This window comes from Mastigoproctus giganteus, chromosome 4 (genome assembly GCF_048544385.1).
Source record: "Mastigoproctus giganteus isolate SK-2022 chromosome 4, ASM4854438v1, whole genome shotgun sequence".
NCBI classification, from domain to species: Eukaryota; Metazoa; Arthropoda; class Arachnida; order Uropygi; family Thelyphonidae; genus Mastigoproctus; species Mastigoproctus giganteus.
This window is the reverse complement of record NC_143578.1, coordinates 26,471,211-26,496,045: the sequence shown is the minus strand read 5'-3', so window position 1 is coordinate 26,496,045 and position 24,835 is coordinate 26,471,211. Positions and strand designations below refer to the sequence as shown.

The 24,835-nt window shown below is 37.4% G+C and overlaps 2 protein-coding genes across 6 annotated transcripts in view; one reads left to right on the top strand and one right to left on the bottom strand.

Moving 5' to 3' along the window:
- The window catches only part of LOC150086487 (tRNA (carboxymethyluridine(34)-5-O)-methyltransferase alkbh8), a 62,753-nt gene extending 54,922 nt beyond the window's left edge, over positions 1-7,831 (top strand). For all 3 annotated transcript variants that reach the window (XM_090372600.1, XM_090372599.1, XM_090372598.1), the window contains exon 12: positions 7,251-7,831. In XM_090372600.1, the coding sequence (XP_090228726.1) occupies positions 7,251-7,787 (537 nt within the window). In that variant the 3' untranslated portion in view covers positions 7,788-7,831. The remainder of the gene's footprint in view (positions 1-7,250) is intronic.
- Atg18a (Autophagy-related 18a) overlaps positions 1-24,835 on the bottom strand; it is a 541,369-nt gene that overhangs the window by 403,237 nt on the left and 113,297 nt on the right. For all 3 annotated transcript variants that reach the window (XM_090372601.1, XM_090372603.1, XM_090372602.1), the window contains one exon: positions 12,012-12,556. The gene's annotated coding sequence lies outside the window, so the exon portion shown is untranslated. The remainder of the gene's footprint in view (positions 1-12,011; positions 12,557-24,835) is intronic.

Sequence of the window (24,835 nt, the reverse complement as noted above, 5' to 3'; positions counted from 1 at the left end):
TAGGAAGGATGTAGATTTACTTGAGCGTGTACAGAGAAGGGCAACAAGATTGGTGAGGGGAATGAAGGGATCCTCTTACCAAGAGAGGCTTAAGTTCTGCAAATTGCAGTGGCTGGAGACTAGGCACCTGTGCAGTGATCTGGTTGAGGTGTATAAGGCCTTGAATGGGTTGAGCATGCTGAATTCTGATGGGATCCTTCCACTTGTTCAGATTAAGAACCTAAGGGGATATAAATTCAAATTAAGAAAAGACAGATGTAGAATAGATGTGCAGAAATTTGCCTTTAGCCAGTGGGTGGTTAATTGCTGGAAAAAACTTCCATCTGTCTTTGATAGGTTAAATAAATTTAAGGTGGAACTGGACAGGCATTTGGAGGGAATGGTGTGAATTTTTTTTTTTTGGCTGATGCTGCACTTGCTTTCTTGCATCATGTGCCACTACTACTACATGCACTTCATGTATGGTAAAGCCAACAGCAGTGCACTCGAGGCTGCACATTTGTACAAGAAGCAATTCCCTGCAGAAGGCAGCCCAACAGCATGCATTCATCAGGGTACATCAACGCCTTGGAGAACATGGGCGCTTTGCACGTGGAGTACGAGCAGGTAGGTCCAGAAGCATAACACCTGATGCCGAGGAAAGGGTATTAGAAAGAATAGAAAATCCAGGAATTTCGACTAGGAGGGTTGCTCTGCAAGAGCGTGTACTGAGTCATAGCAGTGTGTGGTGAATTTTACATTGCCAATTACTGTACCCCTACCATATCCAGCATGTACAAGGTCTCAGCAATACAGACTACCCTCCCAGAATGAACTTCTGCTGGTGGATGCAACAACTGTGTGTCCTGAACCTCCAATTTTTAAACATTTTGTTCACTGATGAAGCTGCATTTACTCGTGATGGCATTTTTAATTTTCATAACTGTCACGTTTAGTCCAACAAAATTCCTAGTGCAATTCTTGAGTCATGACATCAGCAACATTTCTTGTTGAATGTCTGGGCAGGACTACTAGAGGACTGTCTAATTGGACCACACTTTCAGCCAAACAGGAGAGCTGTACCATCAGTTCCTGCAGAATGTTCTCCCAGACCTCCCAGTGATGATAATGTCAATGCCAGACATTAAGCACATGCATAAAGCAATGTTCAGCAGTGCCAGAACATGTGCTTTATGCATGATGGCGCACTGGCACATTTTGCTTGAGTTGTGACTCGGTATCTAACTAGAAGGTATGGTCAACAGTGGATAGGTAGAGGTGGGCCTGTAATGTGGCCTTCCTGATCACCAGAATTAAATCCTATGGATTTTTGTACCTGGGGTCATGTAAAAAGCTTGGTGTACACTTCTGACATTAACACAGTTGAGGAATTGCAGTGTCGGGTTGAAGGAGCCTTTCAGCAAATCAGAAATGCTTGAGAGGATTAGCAACTCAATGCAGAGAAATTCACAAAGCTGTGTACGGATGCAAGGACAGCATTTTGAGCACATCCTGTAAAATCGTGTGGTGTTGAAATCAAAAATTAAAAATGTATTATCTTATGTTTAATAAAACCACCCTTAGCAAAGGAATCACAGATCTTAACAGAAAATGTGCATTATCTCAAAAACTGTTCATTTGTGGTCTGATGTTCCCTGGGATTTTTTTGCTTATTTCAGTTTGTACTTTTCCCCTTTAAATAAAACAAAATAATTTTTGTTTTATTTTATTGTAGTTGGTTTACATCTCTGTTGGTGATATTTCACACAATTTGGACTTGGTACCTGTCAGCGGAGGTGCCGTTAAATTTCTAATTGGCATCGAATATTTAATTAATTATTTATTATTTTTTTATTTAGACTTTCTAAATTATCTTGTAGAGTTTCTGCTACAATAGTTTTTCTTGTTACCCCTTTATCTTCCCTCCCTGTTGGTTCGATTATTATGTTTAATTTTGACTATTTATGCATAAATAGATGTGAAATTATACAGAGTGCCAGAAACTAGAAGGGCGAGGATAGTAGAAAAGTGTAGTAGATATGTGAAAGAATGTTAATATCCTAAAAGTTATGATGAATTAAGAAAATTATGGGCTGAATTACTTGACCAATAGAAGGTGAGTGAACTGTAACATAAAATTAGTACAGTAAAATACAAATAAAATAAAGAGTGGTACAGCTGTCATCAGATTGGGGGGGGACATATTTGGATAATGGTCGAATATAGGTAAGGCAAATGTGCAGAACCTTGTCCGTACTGTATTAGAAAGTGCCAATTACGTTTTTATTGCTTTTTGGCCCTTCACCTTTTTTCTACTACAATGGACAAGTATAGAAACGCAGTTCCTGATACATGGTCAGGTTTAGTCCTATGATGAAATTACCTGATCATGTATCAATATTTTCTTCAGCTGACATCAATTCTGCACACTTGCCTTACCTATATTCGACCATTATCCAAATATGTTTCCCCCACATCTGATGACAGCTGTACCACTTTTTATTTTATTTGTATTTTACTGTACTAATTTGACTTTACAGTTCACCCACCTTCTATTGACTATGTAATTCAGCCCATAATTTTCTTAATTCATCATAACTTTTAGGATATTAACATTCTTTCACATATCTACTACACTTCCTTTTCTACTATCCTCATTCTTCTAGTGTCTGGCACTGTAATTTTCACATCCATTCATGCATACTTTATTCAATATATTAATACAAACTTATATATACTCTTGCATCCTTTCTGTCATATCTGACTTAACCTTTCATTAACTGAAAACCTTTTTTATATATATATATTTCTGCAGCCTTTGATATGGTTGTGCTATACATGTTATTAAAAAAACATCTTGACTGGTAGTCACTTATTGGAATTTATTTTTTTAACTATGCCATCGAAGAGAACTTGTTCCAGTTTAATTTACAGGCAAGGCATTGTATTATGCTGAGCTTGTTCATTGTTGGTGTTTCTATTTTCAGTTTTTTTTTTTTTTTTTCTACTGATATATTTTTCTTCTTCTATACTATGGATAGAAGTTCAGCTGAGTTATCTAGAGGTTAGTTTATTGTTCTTTTATATTCAACAGTTTGATTTCTTTAAATATGTTCCATTTTATGGAACATATTTAAAAATTCATAAAAATTAAAAGTCAGCATTAGTAGAGGCATATGATGCAAGAAAGCAAGCTTATATAGCATCCACTTCAAATTTGTCTAGTTCTGCCTTGAACATATTTTTTTCCCTCCATTATAACAGATGGAAATTTGTGTTCCAACTATCAACCACCCACTGGCTAAAGGCAAATTTCTGCATTTATTCTACAATTGTTTTTCCTCAATTTGAATTTATGTCCCCCTCAGGTGAGTAATCTGAGCAAGAGGAAGAATCCCATCAGAATTGAGCTTGCTCAAACCATTCAAGGCCTTATACACCTCAATTAGATCACTTCACAGGTGTCTAGTCTCCAGATGCTGCAATTTGCAGAACTTAAGCCTTTCTTGGTAACAACAACCCTTTGTTCCACTCACCAATCTCATTGCCCTTCTCTGTACTTGTTCCAGCAGCTCTACATCCTTCCTAAAATGAGGTTTCTAGACATGTATGCAGTGCTCAAGGTGTGTCCTGACCATTGCTTTATACAAGGGGACAATCACCTCCTTATTCCTGCTAGCAAAATTCTTGTATATCATTGACAAGACACCATGCACAATTACCCCCCCCCCCCCGGGGTCCTTTTCATTCTCCACTACCCTGAGTGTAGTACCACCCAGTTGGTACATTACTCTGGGATTACTGCTACCCATATGCAGTACTTACATTTGTCAATATTAAACACCAGTTTCCACCTCTCAGCCCATCTGCTCAACTTTTCCAGATCCTATTGCAGTAGTGTACTATCATTACTAACCCTGCCAACTTTTGTATCATCTGCAAACCCTGATATACCTTCATCAATACCATTGATAAATACAGAAAACAACAATGAACCGAATGGGAGACTCCACTAATAAAAAGTTATAGAGATCAAACATTTATATATGATGTTACTCTGCCTGCTGTAAAAAAGAAAAGTTGTCTTTCCTTTGTGCTAATGATGAGGGAACAAGAGTTCTGAAATGCTTGGCTGGCTTTACTTATTTTCTCCCAATACAGTGCAACAAAGGAAAGTTAACATATCAAAATAGAAACCCCACTCTACAAATTTACAGGGAATGGAAATATTTCTGAGTAGGTCTATCATCATATCCCAAAGTGAGGATGATTTTGTACAAAGACTGAGCCCATGTTGGGACATCTGAGCTGCTTATATATGCCAATCCATGATTACTCTGCATTGTTGTGTATTTATGTTCTTTGAAGATGGGGCTGTAACTTTTTTGACAGGGGCCAACTGGAAACTTTATTGCATTCGGTAAAATTTGACTAGTTGTTCAAAAAACATGTAACTTCTGTTCAATATTTGCATCTTGTACTCAGAAGTCAACTGCAATAGGTGACTGGCACCTCCTTAAGCAGGGCAGTTGTGCAGCATAAAAAGTATGCCATAAATACAAGTATTAAAATATTTATTTTAATTACGATACTGAATTTTCATACTCGGTCAGTATTGTGTTGACAGACATTCACCTTGCACTAATATTAGAATTGGAGAAGTACAGCCTAGAACAATCAGATAAGTATTCCCCTCATTTTATGCTCATTTGGAAAATTTTTGCCACATCTGTTTGAACTTAGCAGATGCATCAGAATTAAATTTTGAATGCTTTTATTTTCATTGAAAAATGAACTGTACAGCAGAAAAACAAAGCTTACTGCACTAATGATGCCAGAGATGAAGCCTCATGTAATTATCACATAAGGAAAATGAAAAAGGTAAAAATTTTAATTTCATTTTAAGTGGAAACAGACATTGTTTAGGAACATAATTAAGAATTCAAATATGCAATGAAAAGGTTAAAAGCAGTATTTGTACAATTATTTGCATTGGGACTTGAAGCTTTTTTTAAATACTAATGAATTTTAAATCAGACTGACATTTTCCAGTTTTGTAATCAGCTTTTACTCTTGTTACATGGCCAAAAGAAGATTATCTATATATAGGGAAAATGGGAATAAAGTAATATCTTCCATCTCACTTTGTAAAACTGTAAAGTTTATTTAAAGGATCAGAACTGTTTATACATTGAGGGACACCTGAAATGTATAATTACATTAATTAAATTACATTAATGGGAGAAATTGGAGTACATGACAATAATAAATGCTCATCCAGGTGAATTAAGTGAACAAGTGATGTGTGGATATGTGTACATCTGGTATGTAATGCTATGTGATTAGCATATGGAAGAGGCTAAGATATGGACTTACAAGGCAAGATTTGGAAATGTGCCCATCTTCAAGATAGTGCATAGGCTATTCCTGACTTACCATTATGCAAGTGTACCAAGAGTGACAAACAAGGGATGAAACAACCAACTTTAACAAAGCCTGTGTTCAAAACTAGTGGTGGATTAGGTAAAATAAGATTGCATTGGCTTGTACAACAGGATGGTCACAGTAGCATCACTGATTGTACTCTGCAATGTGGGACAGTCCAGAATATGTTACAGAACTATTTGATGTTCTCTCAATCAGATGGGGTTACAGCAGACAGATGAGACTTGACATCCACTCTTGACTTAATGTCAAAGATGTCTCTATTTCACCTGGTGCAACAAACACTGTAGTTTGACAACAACAGAAAACTGGAAGGTATGGTAATCAGAAAAATCATATTTCCTTTTGTATTGTGCTGACAAGAGGTAAGAGACCCTGCAAGTATGGTGCAAACATGCTAAGTGAGACTATTTCATAGTCACTTGCCACAAACCTTGTAGGAGAGGTGGTGGAATATTCAAGGCAAAGTACAGGAAATTGGAGAATGTATTTTTGAGAGTTAAGCTTGTTACTAAGGGTAGTCCAGCCCAACCCAATTTTAAGATTTCTGAAAAAAACATGCTATTTGTGGAACCACCATGTTTGAACAATTTTGTAGGATATGGTGGTACATTTAAATCACCTTAATCTTTTGACTTCCAAATATAAGACCTAAAATACAACAGGCAGAGAGAATATGGCATTTGTATAGGTGTAAAAAGAAGTGAAAAATCAAAAAAATTCATGTTACTATACAAATTTACTTTCCCAGTTTCCTTTTTGCCCATGTTTTGCATGGGGGCGTGATTGGAAAATGAATAATTACAGTATTTGAAAAAACATACTGTATATTTGATGGTTGTTGAAGAGCTTAACAATCAACAGGGGTTGATCTAAAGTAGCAGGGGACCCATCACTGTACTCTAAAAAAGTTTTGTTTTTTTAATTTAGAACAACTTATGTAAAATTAAAATAAGACAGTCATCATACATCTCAGGCAATACCTCACTCTTTAGTGGCTGCCAAAAATAAATTATGTACAAAATTTACATTTACAACATAACTAAAAATTTACAGGCTGGAAAATTTACAGAATGTTTTGCACTAGATCTTTTGATACCTATCTCACCATCACTGTGACTGCATAAACCAATATTCCTTCTGTTCCTTGACATGGTCTTTCTGAAGAATGATGTGCCATGTCACCATTCCAGACATGCAGGACGTTTGTTGAACACTGACATCATCCATCTCTGGTTGACTCCCCAATACCTTCGATTTGAGATTCATCAAATTTATTTGGCCATATTGCTCCGGGATATGCGGTGGTCATTCCCTGACCTTTCCGCATCCTCCGTATTTGGTGGTGACGGGTTCGAACCCCGGTCTAATCAAGAAGTGTGTGCTACGCACTGCTGCTCCTTCCCACCTGGCTACGGAGGTGCCTAGATTCATCAAACATCTATGAAATGAGATAAGAGGCTGCCAGTCACATAGATCTGCTACCCTCCATTTCAGAAACATTTATGGTATGCTATACAGATGGCATGGCAATCTGTATCTCTCAATCAATCAGATAGTAAGTTAAGTAGGTGGTTCTTATTTCCAGGTCCTTGCAATGTAAAAATTAAAAATATTTTATTTCAGAATTCTTTCAATAAGGTTTGTTTCACTGTTATCAATTTTTTAAATGTTAATCATTTGAACTAAAAGCTTTTAATATGCAGCCCACTTTGGTAGCTATTCTTTCTCGCAAAATGAAGTTTCAAGATTGAATCTTCAAATGGATATATATTGTTTTTAGATTTGTTCAATTTTTTTTTTGTCTCCCCTGCATTTTCCAATAGGATCGAAGACTGCAAGCAATAAAAGAATTAATAAGGGTACTTAGAGTAGGGGGTAAAGCTCTAATATATGTATGGGCTATGGAACAACAGCGAACTGAAGGTGCTTCTAATTATTTAAAACAGTCAAGAGTAAACACAAAAAACCAGAACTTTGCCAAATGTAATGGTATACCAGATTCTATTAAAGAGAAAAGTGGTCCCATGTTAGATTCTGGCTCTCAGCAGTCCTTAGTAATACCTTTCACAGATGTGTGTGCAAAATCCAATTCAGCATCCTCTACAAATGAAACAGTTAGCTTGAATTTTCCTGTGCATGTAAACAGAACTAATTTTCAGCAGCAGGATATAATGGTACCATGGCACACAAAAAGTCATACCGACTTAAAAGAGGATCTTACTTCTACAGTGTATCATAGATATTATCATGTGTTTGTGAAAGATGAGCTGGAAATGCTTGTGAAGGATGCAGGTTTTGCGAAGATACACAATAGCTATTATGATGAAGGGAACTGGTGTATCGAACTTCAAAAATTGTAATTTTATTTAAAATAGATTCTTATGTATATAAAAAATGTGAAAAATTATTTAAAATTGTCATTTCAGTTTATAATGGTACCATGGCACACAAAAAGTCATACCGACTTAAAAGAGGATCTTACTTCTACAGTGTATCATAGATATTATCATGTGTTTGTGAAAGATGAGCTGGAAATGCTTGTGAAGGATGCAGGTTTTGCGAAGATACACAATAGCTATTATGATGAAGGGAACTGGTGTATCGAACTTCAAAAATTGTAATTTTATTTAAAATAGATTCTTATGTATATAAAAAATGTGAAAAATTATTTAAAATTGTCATTTCAGTTTATATAGGGCAATGTTGCAATCTTTTGTTCTGATAATAAACATTGTGTAAATATATTTCTTGACTAAATGTCTAAGAGAATGCATTACCCATGCATATACAACCTCTTCAATAAACATTGTGATTGGTGGGGATGTAACCTACCTTCAATGTCCCTTCCCCAAATTACTGCAGTGGTTACCAAATTATTTTCCCTTGTTTCCAGGTATGCAAATTTAAAATATCTATCCACCTGTCTGGCTGTATGCCAGATACATAATCACTTAAAGTTAACAGCCTACCTCTCAGAATTAGTGTGATCAGTAAGCTTGTATTTTTTTATTTTATTTTATTTTTTTGCTATTTAACTTGTTTGTGGCATGCATAAATTAGCTGAGAACCCACCTTCTCATGTACCCCCCCCCCCAGTGGTCCACATTTGCATGTCACTGTTGTAGGGCATGTTAAGAGTTCTACCAGATTTAAAAAAAATAAAAATAATGCTTAAAATTAGTATTTTTATTTTTTGTTAATATGGTTATGAAGCTCCACATTCCCAGTTAATTTTCTTCATCTACTTTATTATTTTACATTATTTTGCCTATCCTGCACTTGTCTGTAGGGACAAGCTCTTTATTTCAATATGAAAATGCATTATACCACAAAACAGAAATTTTAAACCAATGGTTTGAAAACTACGTAAGGCTACTTTGAATGGCACAAAGTCATGATTTAAAACCTACAGCTACTATTCTGGTGTGCTGTTTAAGGTCATGCCAAGTGAAACCTATATCTGGTCACATACCATGCAGAAATGGTGGAATATTTCTGAGGATACACACAATAAAATTGGTAGATGTATTTGAAGAGTTAAGTTAACTGCTCCCAAGAATTGCTCAGCCCAATTTTAATATTTGACAAATATGCCATCTGTCATGGAACCAACATGCTTGAACATATGCTTATATACAATTTTTATATCTTGACTGTCATCTATAATACCATCTTTTGATTGTCATCTTAAGTCCTATACAACAGGCAGATGTTACCTGTTGATGTTTGGAATATGGTATTTATACAGGTGTACATGTTTCAATACAAAATCAAGTGAATATCAAAAAGGGAATGGGGGCTGGAAAATGAATAATTAAGATATTTTAAAAAAATGTGGCATGCAATCTATAAATGTTGCAATCTTTTGTTCTGATAATAAACATTGTGTAAATATATTTCTTGACTAAATGTCTAAGAGAATGCATTACCCATGCATATACAACCTCTTCAATAAACATTGTGATTGGTGGGGATGTAACCTACCTTCAATGTCCCTTCCCCAAATTACTGCAGTGGTTACCAAATTATTTTCCCTTGTTTCCAGGTATGCAAATTTAAAATATCTATCCACCTGTCTGGCTGTATGCCAGATACATAATCACTTAAAGTTAACAGCCTACCTCTCAGAATTAGTGTGATCAGTAAGCTTGTATTTTTTTATTTTATTTTATTTTTTTGCTATTTAACTTGTTTGTGGCATGCATAAATTAGCTGAGAACCCACCTTCTCATGTACCCCCCCCCCAGTGGTCCACATTTGCATGTCACTGTTGTAGGGCATGTTAAGAGTTCTACCAGATTTAAAAAAAATAAAAATAATGCTTAAAATTAGTATTTTTATTTTTTGTTAATATGGTTATGAAGCTCCACATTCCCAGTTAATTTTCTTCATCTACTTTATTATTTTACATTATTTTGCCTATCCTGCACTTGTCTGTAGGGACAAGCTCTTTATTTCAATATGAAAATGCATTATACCACAAAACAGAAATTTTAAACCAATGGTTTGAAAACTACGTAAGGCTACTTTGAATGGCACAAAGTCATGATTTAAAACCTACAGCTACTATTCTGGTGTGCTGTTTAAGGTCATGCCAAGTGAAACCTATATCTGGTCACATACCATGCAGAAATGGTGGAATATTTCTGAGGATACACACAATAAAATTGGTAGATGTATTTGAAGAGTTAAGTTAACTGCTCCCAAGAATTGCTCAGCCCAATTTTAATATTTGACAAATATGCCATCTGTCATGGAACCAACATGCTTGAACATATGCTTATATACAATTTTTATATCTTGACTGTCATCTATAATACCATCTTTTGATTGTCATCTTAAGTCCTATACAACAGGCAGATGTTACCTGTTGATGTTTGGAATATGGTATTTATACAGGTGTACATGTTTCAATACAAAATCAAGTGAATATCAAAAAGGGAATGGGGGCTGGAAAATGAATAATTAAGATATTTTAAAAAAATGTGATGTTGTTGAAGGCTACAGTGATCAACGCAGATTGGAATAAAGTAGAAAGGGACCCATCACTGTACTAAAAACTAATTTTTATTTTTTATTATTTTATTTTTTGAGAACCCTAGGCATGAGATTTTATTTTGAGAACCCTATAGTATTTAGTGCTGTGCATGGGTTGAAGGTTGAGAAGATGAAAGAAGATACTTGTTGACATTAAGCTGAATTTCTGTAGATTGTAATTTTCAGGAAATATGTATGAAGGAAGGTTGTTCTAAAAAACAGAAGTTGAATGAATAAATGAGCAAGAAGAAAGGTTGGTTCTGTGAGTTTGAAGTTGAACAGTAAAAGGATGTTGACTGGTTGCGGCATGTGTTCGGACTAATTTGAAAGAGAGTGGGAATTATAGAGGACAGTTCAGAAGAACAGTGCTCATAGAAGAATCTATAGAAAAGCAGAAAGAGTGGAGAGACTTTGTTAGAGATGAGTCATTAATTAACCTAACTTTAGAACAACTTATTGTTAAATCAAAATAATCATACCTATCAGGCAGTTCTCACCCTTTAGTGTCTGTCAAAAATGTTCAAACCTATGTATTTAAAAGGTAACTAAAAATTTATATGGTAGGGACGTGTAGGGTACAAACTTTACAACAATGCAGCTATCTAAAGTTTTTTGTTGCCATGTTGTTGACTGCTGATTGATTATATGTTGGTTTGAAAAGGTGATATCTTGAAAACTTCCTAGAGAGCTATGAAATGCTGGAGTGGAAAACTAGAATTCTATTGGGTGGATGAGAGCCTGTTAGTAGGGAGGGGGGGGTGATCTCTTGCAGATTTTTTCAAACACAATAAAAAATGATAATGAAATCACTAGATTTCATTATCTGCATGTGTGGAAAGTTGATCTCTCTTCTAGATGCTATAGAATTTGGTCAACTTTAGTTTCCATTTTGACCACCTCCTAGGTATTGTTTGTTGTAAGAGACTAATGGCATTTTCCCTCCCCCCATCTCAACTAAAATATAGTACCATGGACTGAATCCTGGTTTTGGGCAAATGTATCATTTTCTTTTTTATCTATATTTGAAGAGTAAGACTGTACCCTGTGCAATGTTATTGATCTTATCAATATAACCCAAATTCCAAATTAAAGTTTTTAGAATGCAGTAATAAGATTTTAACATTTTTAAACCTTTTTTCTTCACATTTATTAAAATAACAAATTATCATTTTTGCATTAGCATTCAAAAGAATTTTTGATTACACCAAATTCCACAATTTATGTTTTTAGTGTAACAGAATGCAAGATTAAAATTGAACAATTATTATTTACCAGCACAACATACAAAATGTGCAAAATGCTGAAAAACTAGTCATTCTCTCCTAACCATATTCCCAACATGGAATGATCATATGATGTGCAACTTTATACACGTTTAAAAAAGTATGGCTGATTTTCTGAAATACTGCATTCTTACAGCTCATATTTTTATAATAAAGATGCATTTTATTTTTGTTTTGCCCAAGATTTGTCATTTAAGATGAGAGGGAAAAAAAAAACATTTAATATTTACAAAAACAAATGTATAGAAATAACTAATTTCAAACCTCTCTCTCTCTCTCTCACACACACACAATTTCTTAAACAAAATTAACATAATTCTGTCAAACTTATCTTTCAATTTTAATTCATAACAGTTTAGCAACAAAAATGAAATCAGAACTAAGAAAATCAAATACAAAATGTTTCATGGCACTTCTAGACATATTTACACAATCTATAAAGTCAGTGGTATATACTTATATAAAGTTCATTTAAAAATTATATACAGTGAAATACACCTCGGGAGGGGAAGCTAGTTTCATTAAATATCCAAAGTGTAAGATGAGTGCCAGTTATTACATAAAAATTACACTCAAGTTTATAGGCATCCATACCTATATATAGCATGATATTGTTTCATCACATTTTTGCTATATTACAAAATTCTGCTTGTAAAAACACCAGTAGAATGGATGTCAAAAAAGGTCAGGATCAGTTTAGCATCAAGCACCCTGATGTGGCTAGAATCTGCTCTAATTGCATTTCCCAGCATTCTTCTGAGTTGATATACTGATTCTTCTTTTTGTGATTCAAGCAGATTCTTTTGGATCTGAGGAAGGAAAAAGAAATGTGTTCAATAAAACATAACTAAATAACAGCAAAGTAAAGATGAATTTCATTTGAGTTTTGACTTTTACATAGAGCAAATATGTATACAGGTAGCCCTCTTTTTACATCGGAGTTAGGTTCCTGGGGGGGACAGGTGCAAATGGAATCCTTTATATAATGCAGTCAATTGAAAAATCACAGGGTTAGGTTCTGAGCACCAAAAATTTTACCCACCATTTTGCATAGATTGTTTTATTTTATTAGCATTCTTCATAGTTGTAGTAATAGTGGATGGAGGCATATTCATAGCCCTACACACATTAGGGCAGCTTTCATCCTCCGAATATTGCACTAGGATTCAATGAACTTCTTTTACCAAACATGGAGTCTCTTTATTCTATTAAATTAAAAACTTTATAACACGATTGGCAAAAACTGCACACTGCTATCACTATTATTTAATTTATTAATAGCACAATTAATAAACAATGTTAGCATAATAAATTTCCAACACGTGTAAATAGCATAAACAACAACCAACTGAATGCTTCACCGCATGGACCTTTACCACCCACATATCCATGAGTGGCTACTTTGAGGGCAGGAATCTTTCTCATCTCTGATACAGATGCGCTAATTGCTGATTGGCTCAGATTGTCCTAAACCATGTGAACATTGCATGATATATAGCAAAGTATGATGCTGATAAATTGTCTGACAATTTTAAACTTTAAATTTATAAAAAAATTGCAAAAATAAATAAATAAAAATAGCACCAATCACTAACTACAGTGCCATTGTGAATTGGCACAAAGCGAGGGCTACCTGTACTAAAGTAGTATGAGTGTATGAGTGTATGAGTAGTATGAGTGTTTATTTTAATTAGCATGCCTGCCAGCCTTTAGAAATCTGAACCCAGAAAAGGTTTCATAATACAGGTGTCTTTCAGCCAAATGCCTCTTCTACATTGATAATAATATGCAATTAATACATATGCAACACAATAAGAAAATTTCATTATTAAAAAGGATAGTTAAAATGAAAACAGCAAAAGTTACAAAATTCTTTATTCAAATCTGTGGTGTGGAACTTCATTTTTCAGCATAGTCTCTTCTTACAATACAAGTCTTCCATCATAAAATAAACACCTGGATACTATCTGAAGAATTTCTTTGGTTTCCTGCCAAACCACCACCTTTTTTTTTTTGAAATAATGCACTTATGACTCACCCTTATCACTATAAGTTTACAAAATCATCCCCTTCAGCATCATACTGAACCACTAATGCAGAGCATGCATTATCTCATTGTTTTAGATCATTCTAAGTTGATGAGGGTTCCATCTTGTACATTGCGTGCATGTGTGCCACATGCACACACACAAACACTTTACTTTACTTGAATTCCAGCTTATGGACAACGCAATGAACAGGTGAAATGCTCATACTGAGTTCCTCATTCATGTTTTTCAGCTTATTGTGCTTATTTCCACAAACGAGCCTTGCAACAGCAGAAATGGCCAGTTTTAAACTTTTGAGCTCATTCATACTTTCCTTGGTAGCAAACAATTCTCATCATATGTACTATGCCATAACGAATTTTAGCTTGTTTCACTTACATCTGCATTAAAAATTTGCATAACTGCTTTCATCTTTACCATGGTGGAACTTTCCATACATGATTCTATTTTGAATCATGTATGGAAACATGACACACCATGAAACCAAATGACAACTGCACTTGATGCAGCTAACTAAAATAAAAATAACTTATTTATTAATGATTTCACATTACGTGAACAGTTGCAAATAATGATCTTTTGCAGTTTTCATCTGAATTGCATCCTTTTAAGTGCAGAAAAGCATATTTCCAAGTTATTTGCTTTGTTTACATTCTTTTAGAATATATTAACAAAAATAACTTTACTAGCAGCGCTTGGTAGCTGGGTTACTCTTTGAATTTTAACTCCTCCCCCCCCTCCCCCCAGCCACCTTGTTTGACAACAGCTGTCTATTGAAGATTTTCTTCCTGGACTTCTGTTGTGTATGTAGCAGGGGCAAGGGGCTACAAATACTGTAGATAGCAAACAAACTGAATGAGTATTTTGCATCTACATTCACACGTGAGAAATTATTAAGGTTTGAAAATGGCAGAAGATTATCAAATTGTAGCAGGATACTTAATGATTTTGTAATAACTGAGAGCAAAGTGGAAGAGAAATTGTTGAAGTTAAACGTAAGAAAAGCACCTGGGGTGGATGGGATCAATCCAGTTATATTAAAGGAAGTGGCAAAGCAACTAAGCAAACCCTTAGCCATAATTATGAGAGCATCCTTGGACTCAGGGGAGGTTCCCACGGACTGGAGATGTGCAAATGTATCCTCAATTCACAAAGCGGGATCGAAGGGTGACACAAGTAATTACAGACCAGTTAGTTTAACTTCTGTTCTGGGTAAAAAAATGGAGTCGCCGGTTAAAGATGCATTGCAGGATCATCTAGACAGGACTGCAGCAATAATTCAGACACAGCATGGGTTTGTTAAGGGAAAGTCTTGTCTGACAAATTTGATAGGATATTATGATGTGGTTACAAAGGAACTGGATGCAAAAAATAATTTTGATAGCATATATTTGGATTTCAGGAAAGCTTTTGACATTGTTGCGCATGGAAGACTATTGTACAAATTGGAGCAGAATGGTATTAAGGGTAAGTTGCTACAATGGATAAAAGGTTATGTTATTTGGTTTTTAGGAGCATTAGCAACTAAGGCCATATTGCTCGGGATATGCGGTGGTCATACCCTGACCTTTCCACATCCTCCGTATTTGGTGGTGACGGGCTCGAACCCCGGTCTAATCAAGAAGCATTTGCTATGCACTGCTGCTCCTTCCCACCTGGCTACGGAGGCACCACAATGGATAAAAGGATGGTTAAGTGCGAGAAGACAGAGGGTGGTAATCAATGGGTGCTGCTCTTCTTGGACTGATGTTATTAGTGGAGTCCCACAGGGTTCGGTGTTAGGTCCACTGTTGTTTTGTATATTTATCAATGATATTGATGAAGGTATATCAGGCTTAATGTCGAAGTTTGCAGATGATACAAAGGTTGGAAGGGTTGTTAATGACAGTAATGGCAGTGTGCTACTGCAACAGGATCTAAATAATTTGGGCAGATGGGCTAAGAAGTGGCAACTGAAGTTTAACCTTGACAAATACAAAGTACTGCATATGGGTAGAAGTAACCCCAGAGAAACGTACCAACTGTGTGGTACTACACTTAAGGTGGTAGAAAATGAAAAAGACCTGGGAGTAATTGTGCAGGCATATATGAAGTTTTCTGAGCAATGCAGACAGGCTGCCAGGGCAGGTCATTGGGGTTTTGTCAATGATATAGGAATTTTGCTAGCAGGGAAAAGGAGGTGATTATCCCTCTGTATAAAGCAATGGTCAGGCTACACCTTGAGTACTGCGTACAGGTTTGGAGGTCTCATTTTAGGAAGGATGTAGATTTACTTGAGCGTGTACAGAGAAGGGCAACAAGATTGGTGAGGGGAATGAAGGGATCTTCTTATCAAGAGAGGCTTAAGTTCTGCAAATTGCAGTGGCTGGAGACTAGGCACCTGCGCGGTGATCTGATTGAGGTGTATAAGGCCTTGAATGGGTTCAGCACGCTGAATTCTGATGGGATCCTTCCACTTGTTCAGATTACGAACCTAAGGGGGCATAAATTCAAATTAAGAAAGGACAGATGTAGAATAGATGTGCGGAAATTTGCCTTTAGCCAGCGGGTGGTTGATTGCTGGAACAAACTTCCATCTGTCGTTGTGGAAGTTGATAGGTTGAATAAATTTAAGGAGGAACTGGACAGGCATTTGGAGGGAATGGTGTGATTTTTTTTTTTTTTTTTTTGGCTGATGCTGCATAAGCTCATACATTTGCTTTCTTGCATCACATGCCACTACTACTACTACTACTACTATGTGTGTACATGTAAAAAAATAGTTAATTATTTACCATGCTTCCAGACCATGACACCCCCCCCCCCCAGAGAATGTTGCCTAAGACTCCTACATCCTATGGTTCAAAGATAGATGACACACTAAGGTGCATGAAATGATTTATTTTTATTTTTCATACCAGACTGTATATAGTTGTTGCTTGGTATATATACATATACAAAGGGTACTAGGAAAGTTTTGCAATATGACGCAACAATGAATCACAGGAAGCTGCTTGTTGCTGCATGTTGAGACATGTTCATATGTGCATAGTAGCCGCCGCGCCAAGTCGATGGGCTCAGTTATTCATTAGTAGTGAGAGTGTAAAGTGCTTGCGATGGCATCGTGGTCACGAAATGAGATAAGGACAGTTTTGCGGTATAATTTCGTGCATGGTTTAACCATAGACCAGTGCTTAGAAGAAATGACTCTTGCACTAGATGATGATTGTCCACATCGTACAACGATATTCAGGTGGTATAGAGAATTCCAAAGGGGAAATTTCACTCTGGAGGATTCTGAGAGGCCGGGAAGGCCACGAACGTCAGTTACGGAGGGAAACGTTACTGCTGTGAGGAAAATGCTTGACGAAAACAGGCGAGTGACCTACCAACAGATAGAGGATACTTTGGGCCTAAATGCACCAGCAATTCATTCGATCCTGCAAGATCATTTGCATGTGAAGAAACTTTGTTCTCTCTGGGTGCCGCATCAACTGACTGAAGAGCAGATGACACGACGTGTGACTCGGTGCCGGGAGATGTTAAAAAAGTTTGATAAGGGACAATCTCGGTATGTGAACAACATCGTGACAGGTGACGAGACTTGGCTGTACTATTACGATCTGCCGACCAAGGCTCAAAACAAAGTTTGGGTCTTTGATGATGACGACACACCCGTAATTGTCAGAAAATCCCGATCTGTAAAGAAGAAAATGATAGCTGTATTTTTCAAATCGAGTGGAATTGTGGAACGTGTCGTTTTGGACACGCAGAAGACAGTCACAGCTAAGTGGTGTATACTGAACAATGCCTGCCTAAAGTCATTGGATCTATGAAGAACCTGCGGCCAAAGTCAAGAATGGACACCTGGTACCTCCATCACGATAATGCTGCAGCTCACCGCGCCAAAGCCTGCACCGAATATTTGACCACGACAGGACTGAAACTTCTTGAGCACCCTCCCTACAGTCCAGACCTTGCTCCCTGCGACTTTGCACTGTTCCCGCATGTGAAAATGAAGCTAAAAGGGAGGCGGTTTTCCAGTGATGAGGACCTTCTGCGGGCTTGGGACAACGAGTGTGCTTTACTCCCTAGTGAAACTTGGCAGAACTGGTTTAAAGATTGGTTTCGGAGGATGGAGAGGTGTATTGAATGTAGAGGAAATTACTTTGAAAAAATTAAATAAACAAAGCTGTATTGCAAAACTTTCCTAGTACCCTTTGTATATATATATTTTTTATTATTAAAACTCCAAACACGAGAGGTATTAGAACATATAGTACTTACTATCGTGCTTGGGTTGGAGGTTAAGAAGATATTTGTTGACATTAGACTTGAACTTCTGTAGACAGTAATTTTCAGGAAATACGTATGAAAAAAGGTTGTTCCAGAAAACGGCAGTTGAATGAATAAACGAGAAAGATGAAAAGTTGGTTCTGTGAGTTTGAAGTTGGACAGCAAATGGCTGGTGGCGGCACATGTTTGGACTGTTTTGAAAGAGACAGAGTGGGAATTATAGAATCCAATTCAGAAGAACAGTGCCTATGGAAGTATCTGCAGAAATATGAGACAGCGAATGGAGAGACTGTTAGACGTTTTGGGGGCACTGCTCCAGATGTGGGAACAATATTCCATGGTAGGGCGAATTTGCGATTTGTACAGAGTGAACAGCTGTTTGGAAGAAAAGTAACACCAAGAGCGAAAGAGAAACGCAAGTTTTTTAGATGCAGAGGAAGCAGTATTTATAATGTGCTTGTGCCAAGAGAGATTAGAAGTCAGGGTAATCCCCAAAAGAGATATATCATCTTGCCTAGAAATCAGTGTCACCAAAGATAACCAAAGATAAGCATAGGAGCAGAAGAACTCTTTTTGCAAGATATAAGACAGGACTGAGTTTTAGAAGGATTGAAATCAACTAAGTTGTCTTTGCCCCACTGGAGAATTACCTGGAGATTGGCATTTAAGGAATTGGTAGTGAATATTCCAGAAGTTGAAGCTGATTGAGCAGGGCAAGGTTTCTCAAAATGGAAAGTGGAATGCAATGTGCTATCATCAGCAAAACTATGGATAGGATTTCCAGTCAATGGAAGAAGGTCATTGATATACAAGAGGAAAAGAGTGGGAGAAAGAACTGAACATTGGGGGAAACCAGCATTAGTGGAAAAGTTAGAAGACAGAGAGCCATCTACCATCACCCTCAGTGAGCAATCAGAGAAAACTGGATAACCAATTACAAAAAACAGTTGGCAAACAATAAGATGGAAGCTTCTTTAGAAGACCTTTATGCCAAACATGATCGAAAGCCTTTGAGATGTCAAAAGCAACTGTTTGTGTTTCACCAAACTTTTCCATTGAATTTGTCCATAAATGGGTAACACAAGCCAGAATATCACCAGTGGATCGACACTGATGGAATCCATACTGGCAATCGTTGATCAGACAGAAGGTTTCTAGGTTAAGAGTTGGTGGTTAATTGATTTCTCCATTAATTTAGAAAGAGTAGAAGAAATTGCAATGGGAAGATAATTAGATGGGAGTGATTTGTCACCCTTTTTAGGAACTGGCTGGATATGAGCAAATTTCCAAGCAGAAGGAAAAACACCTTTGGAATAAAAAAGTGAAAAAAGAAGGCAAAGAACAGGAGCACAGGTTTTGAGAACAAGTGGAGAAATACCATCAGGACCTGGAGCTTTCTTAGCATCAAGATTCATAAAAATCCTTCTGATATCCTTTTGACGAAAGACCACAGCAGGCATTGAATGAAGCGTGGTGGGAATGTTGGGAGTTGTTTTAGCAAGATCATTAATACATGAGTTGGAAGAAAAATGAGATGCTAGCAGGTCAGCTTTATCCTTGGCTGAAGTGACAACAGAACCATCTGGTTTTGACAGAAGTGGGAGCAGATACGGCAAAAGTTGCGGCCAATAGCTTTGGCAAGAGACCAGAATGCTCGGCTACCATTAGAGCAAGAAGCAAGTTTTCTACTCTTAGTCTGTTCAAAATCTAGTTTGGACCGATTAATAACTGCTTTACAATTGTTGCAAGCTTTGGCACAGGCAGAAAATGAAACTGAAGAATTGGAAACAAGCCAATCACGATATGCAACATTCTTCTCTTGAACAGCCTTAGCACATTTATTGGAAAACCAAAGTTTAGATAAAAGACAAGATTTTAAAGTGGAGTGTGGGATAAAGGATTCCATTCCTGCAAGAATAATTTCAATGATACAATCAGAGCAAACATTAACATCAGAAGTTTTGAAACAGTAATCTGAACAAGGAAAAGAAAAAAAAATCTTCCAGGTCATCCCCATTTTGCATTCTTATGATGCCAAACAACACGAGGTTGGGAATAGCCATGAGATAAAGGCTCCATTGGAGGAGAGACAATCACCAAGTTGTGATCTGAGGTGCCTAAAGGACCACTCACTTCGACTGTGTGTGCTTAGAAGGGTTGTTTGTGAGAAAAAAATCAAGTGGAGAGATCTTTTGAACATTGGGGGACACCAGCTGCATGGTTAGGATTGTCCGGTATTCTGGTAGGTAAATGAACAATCTGTGCAAGGTCATTAGTAATTGTAAAAGCCTCGGCATCTTGACCAGCTGGAGTTGTGAATGTTAAAATCACCAAGGAAAATTGCCTCATTATTAGGTAAGTTGGACTGGAGAAAGTCAAGTTGCAAAGTGAGGAAGTCCTTCAGTTTTTATGTTTAAGCATGAGTAACCCAACAACACCTTATACTCTTGGATTGCCAGAAGGGAGCCCTTTCCAGTGGTGATGTCCGTTTTCATTTTGCTCTTTCAGGTAAAGCAACTTTTTACATTTTTAGTATCGCATATTGCTTGCCTTTGGCTCATTGCATATAGCTCTTGAACCACTACTGTTAAGACCCACTGTTCAGATAATTCTCGTACAAGGCCAAGGATATAGCCCAGGGCAACAGAAAGAGCTTCTGTAAATAACACAATAATCGACATCTATTGCTATTTACAACCCACCTCTAACATAGCTAACTAAGAGTGAGCATTGTGTTTCCTTCTCCCTCACAGTGACAATGGCCGAAGCTAGCAGTGCACCCATTGAAAAAAATGTAGCGTATGTCTAAAAGCTGAGATTCTTAAAATTAAATGTATTATTTGTGACCAGTTTTTTGGAGGCTGCTGCACCTCTATGAATATTAAAAAGCTTAGCAAAGCAAAGAAACAATTTTATTTGCCTTTCGTGTGCAAAACAAGACAGCTCGAAAGAATCAACTGTTCTGATAAACATGGTGAAGATATTCAAACTAAAGAGCAAATTTTGTCTGAAGTTCCGCAAGATTGAGGACCAAAACAACTCCATCACACTCGAAGACGCAATTCACAACACGCTTGGTCGTGATGCTTGCCCAGAAAGTTGCGGGCATGGAATACTGACATCTCCCGCAAGGCAGCAAGCTGAGACATCACCTCTAATTACAGTTGCTAAAAATAAGCTTACAAAGATGCTCAGCGAGTCCATGGAATCTATCTTACAGCAGTTTAGTGCTGAGATCTCTGCAAACTTATCTGACCAATTATTTCCCATCTATAAACTCATATCCGCCCTGCAAGAAGAAAACTTAAAGAGCAAAATCTCAAAATCCTACACAGTGTAAAGTGGCTGGTGGAGAAGGTGGATAGCTTGGGAAAATCACATTCGCATGAAGAATAAGGGCAACACAGCCCCCTTCTTCCCCTCAGTCATCCAGTGATCAACCAGGTGTAAAGATTAGCAAAGCAGTCGATTGCTCTCTGCATTGTGAGGTCAACTACACTCCCGCCACCCATAACAAAGCCAGTTGTCAGTCCAGTGGCTTGGCAAGTGCCACTCTGAATATACAGGAAGATGAAGTGGACAATTGTCAGAGCTCGGCTGTCCCAGAGGCTCCGTCCCTCTCATGTCGGGAGATTCCTCATGTCCCATTATCATATCCTCCTCAACCTACTTTCATTTCAATCACTGCCGAGCAAATCATCAGCGAAAGAGAAAAAAACAGGATAGCAGAAGTATTCTACAGACTGCAGGACCTCAGTTCCAATAGTATTTTGCCTTTGCCAGAAACAAGTGGCAACACCTTGAATGGGACCCACACTACTGGTAATAATGTGTGGCAGTGTACAGCACCTTGCTTTTCTAATCGCAAGGGTCGCAGTACTGATGTTGGTAGCACATCCAACCGAGATTTAAACAGGCTGGCCAAATATAATATTACAGCCATTCCTATACGAGAGATTTTTATCTCCAGATTAGGCCCTGCAACGCAGCCCAGTAAACATTAAAGACGTGTAAAACCGAGTTTGGATTAACACTAGAAGTTAAACAATTAAAAACGAAGCATCCTGCTTATGCCTCATTTGTTGTCACGTGCCCAGTGGGCCAGTCCTCGTTGCTACTGAATTTTCAGGACTGGCCGGCAGGGTCCACTGGTCAAACCATACAGGGATAGATGGATGATAAGATCAAACAGCCCTTCTGAAACGTCAAAGTAGCAACCAAATCCTCCCCCTTCTCTGAGACAGAGGACTTGCAGCCTGCGGTGTTTTTTCCAGAGCTTCCCGTGCTACAAACCTGCATGATGACGGCTGACTTTGACTACATTTGCCTTGTTGAAACGTCACGTAATAACAGACAACTAAAAATTCTTGCTAATCCGCTTGGATACAAATGTGCTGGCACTGGAAGAACTGAAAAACGGGGTGGAGGTATTCACCTCTATACATTCTGTATAAAGATGAATATCAGTCTACAAAGGAACACCTCTCCAAATCATAATTTTGAAGCCACCTGTGCTACCTTTTTCAATGGGAAAATAAAAATTACAAATCTGTCTTATATACCTGCTTCAATCCAGCTGTAGTACGATCCTGTTAGGAGATGTTAACATGCCAATTCCAAAACATACCGACACAAAAAGAAATCTTGATTCTATTCCCTCTAGTTTCTGGATTACTCCAGAAACTAGAGGGAATCAACGGTTAGATGTTGTCTATTACAATACATTCAGCATTAGATTAGCAGATAACTTGTTTCGCTTTAAGTCAGACCACAATCCCATAGCTGTAAAGACCACACTCAATGTTGCTGGAACCAATCACAGGGACGGTGGAAATTTTAACGGCATGCACAGAACAACCTTTTCTTTAAAATACATCAAACCAAACATCATTCTCAAAGAACTTTGAAAATACAAATGGCAAGAACTAAGCACGAAGCTGGCAGAGGAAGCTCTCCAGCTACTGGCCCTAAAGCTCACAAAAATTGCCTATGAAGGAGCATCGAAGGTCATAAGGATAACTGGAAAATCCAAAAACTGGTTTAATCTACAGTTAAAATATGTCTTTCGTAAAAAGCAAAGACTTTACAGGAAGTGGCTGAAGACAGATCCTCAATAAGAATAAGAAGAATCCGTTTCAAACTTACTAAGAAAGACACCTCTAACAACCATCACAATTACCAAAGAAAACCTCATGAAAGCCGTAAGTGACTTCCTAATAAAGCAACTGTTGGCCAATAACACAATAACTGATAACTTCCCTCTTTTCATGGCAAAAATCAGCAGCCCTTACATTATTGAGGTTTGCATCACACTTTCAATCAAATCATTCAAAAACGTACTCTCCCCTGTATGTGGAACAGCTACATAGTCAGGCCCATTCCCAAAATAAAGAATCCAAAAAAATGCCAGAGTATAGACCCATAGCCATAAGTTGCACCATCTTGAAAATTTTTGAGAAGACCCTTCTCTCAGCTCTCACCCAACACTGCTTCGGGCATTGTCCTCTGCATCTACACTCTGTCATATCTGGAAGATCAACCGTCACAAATCTCTTTGTGACCCTTTTCCAGATGCAGAAAGCTCTCAACAATAAGGAACAGCTCGATATTATCTTCCTAGACATATCCACAGCTTTTGACAATATCTCGATAACGGCTCTGGAACAAATTTTACCTTTCTACCTCAAAATACAAGGCATTCCTGAAGATTTTATGTAGCATTCTGAAGGAAAGACGTCTCATAATCCGTAGTGACGATTTTATTGCCCATTACTCCATTTCGCAGGGAGGCGTTCTCTCCTCACTGTTATTTGCCGCAGCTCTGGAACCATTTTTTGCATCCCATAAAGACAACTTTATTACATATGCTGATGACCTGAAATTCTTCATCAAATCTAAAGATCTACAACAAGTTAAGCAAATAAATCAACAAGCCAATAACACAATAAATGAACTGGAGCATTACCTCGATTGTATTGGAGTACGTTTAAACCCAAGTAAATCTGCCCAGATGACAATTATAAAGAAAAAGAGCAGGAACAATATTTCTATGCTGGTAAGCAGATGCGAAGTTCCAAAGGTTAAATCGCACGTAGACCTTGGCCTAAAATGGGATGAGGGACTAACATTCTCCGAGCACTTTGATTACATCAAGGCTAAAACATATGCAGCGCTCTGGTCTGCCAAACAGGAGTTAATTAGCATTAGAAACCCAGATCTTGTTAAAAAGTATATCTTGAAATGTATACTTCCCATCCCACTGTATGCTTCACAGATTTGGTCCTCTGCTCCACCGAGCAACCTGAAAGCTTTCCTTAGTATCGAATACTGGCTCCCGAGATGGCTGAACAGGATCTCGAATCACCCATTTACTATCTCTAAAGCCACCCTACTATCCAATCTCAGCAGGAAACAGACAATCAACACAAGAAACATTTTCACATTAGCCAAACTGCTAACAGGAAGATTAGACACGCCCAGTATTGATGGCTTGTTTCACTCTTGTCAAGAAGCCACCAGAATTGCTGAAACAAGACATCCTCTTCAAAGCAACTTAAAAAACCTGAACAGCCTAAGTTGCTTTTTTCCAGCAAACACAATAGAACTCTTCAATAAACTAAGAATTGAACCGGAAAAGCTCTGTAACGAAAAAGACTACAGATTGCAAGTCTTTGCTGACTCCTATCATCTCCTGTAGCTGTAGTGCACAGCCACTCGGCTCAAAAACTGCATTTAATCTTGATCCCTTTTAAATATATATTCTTG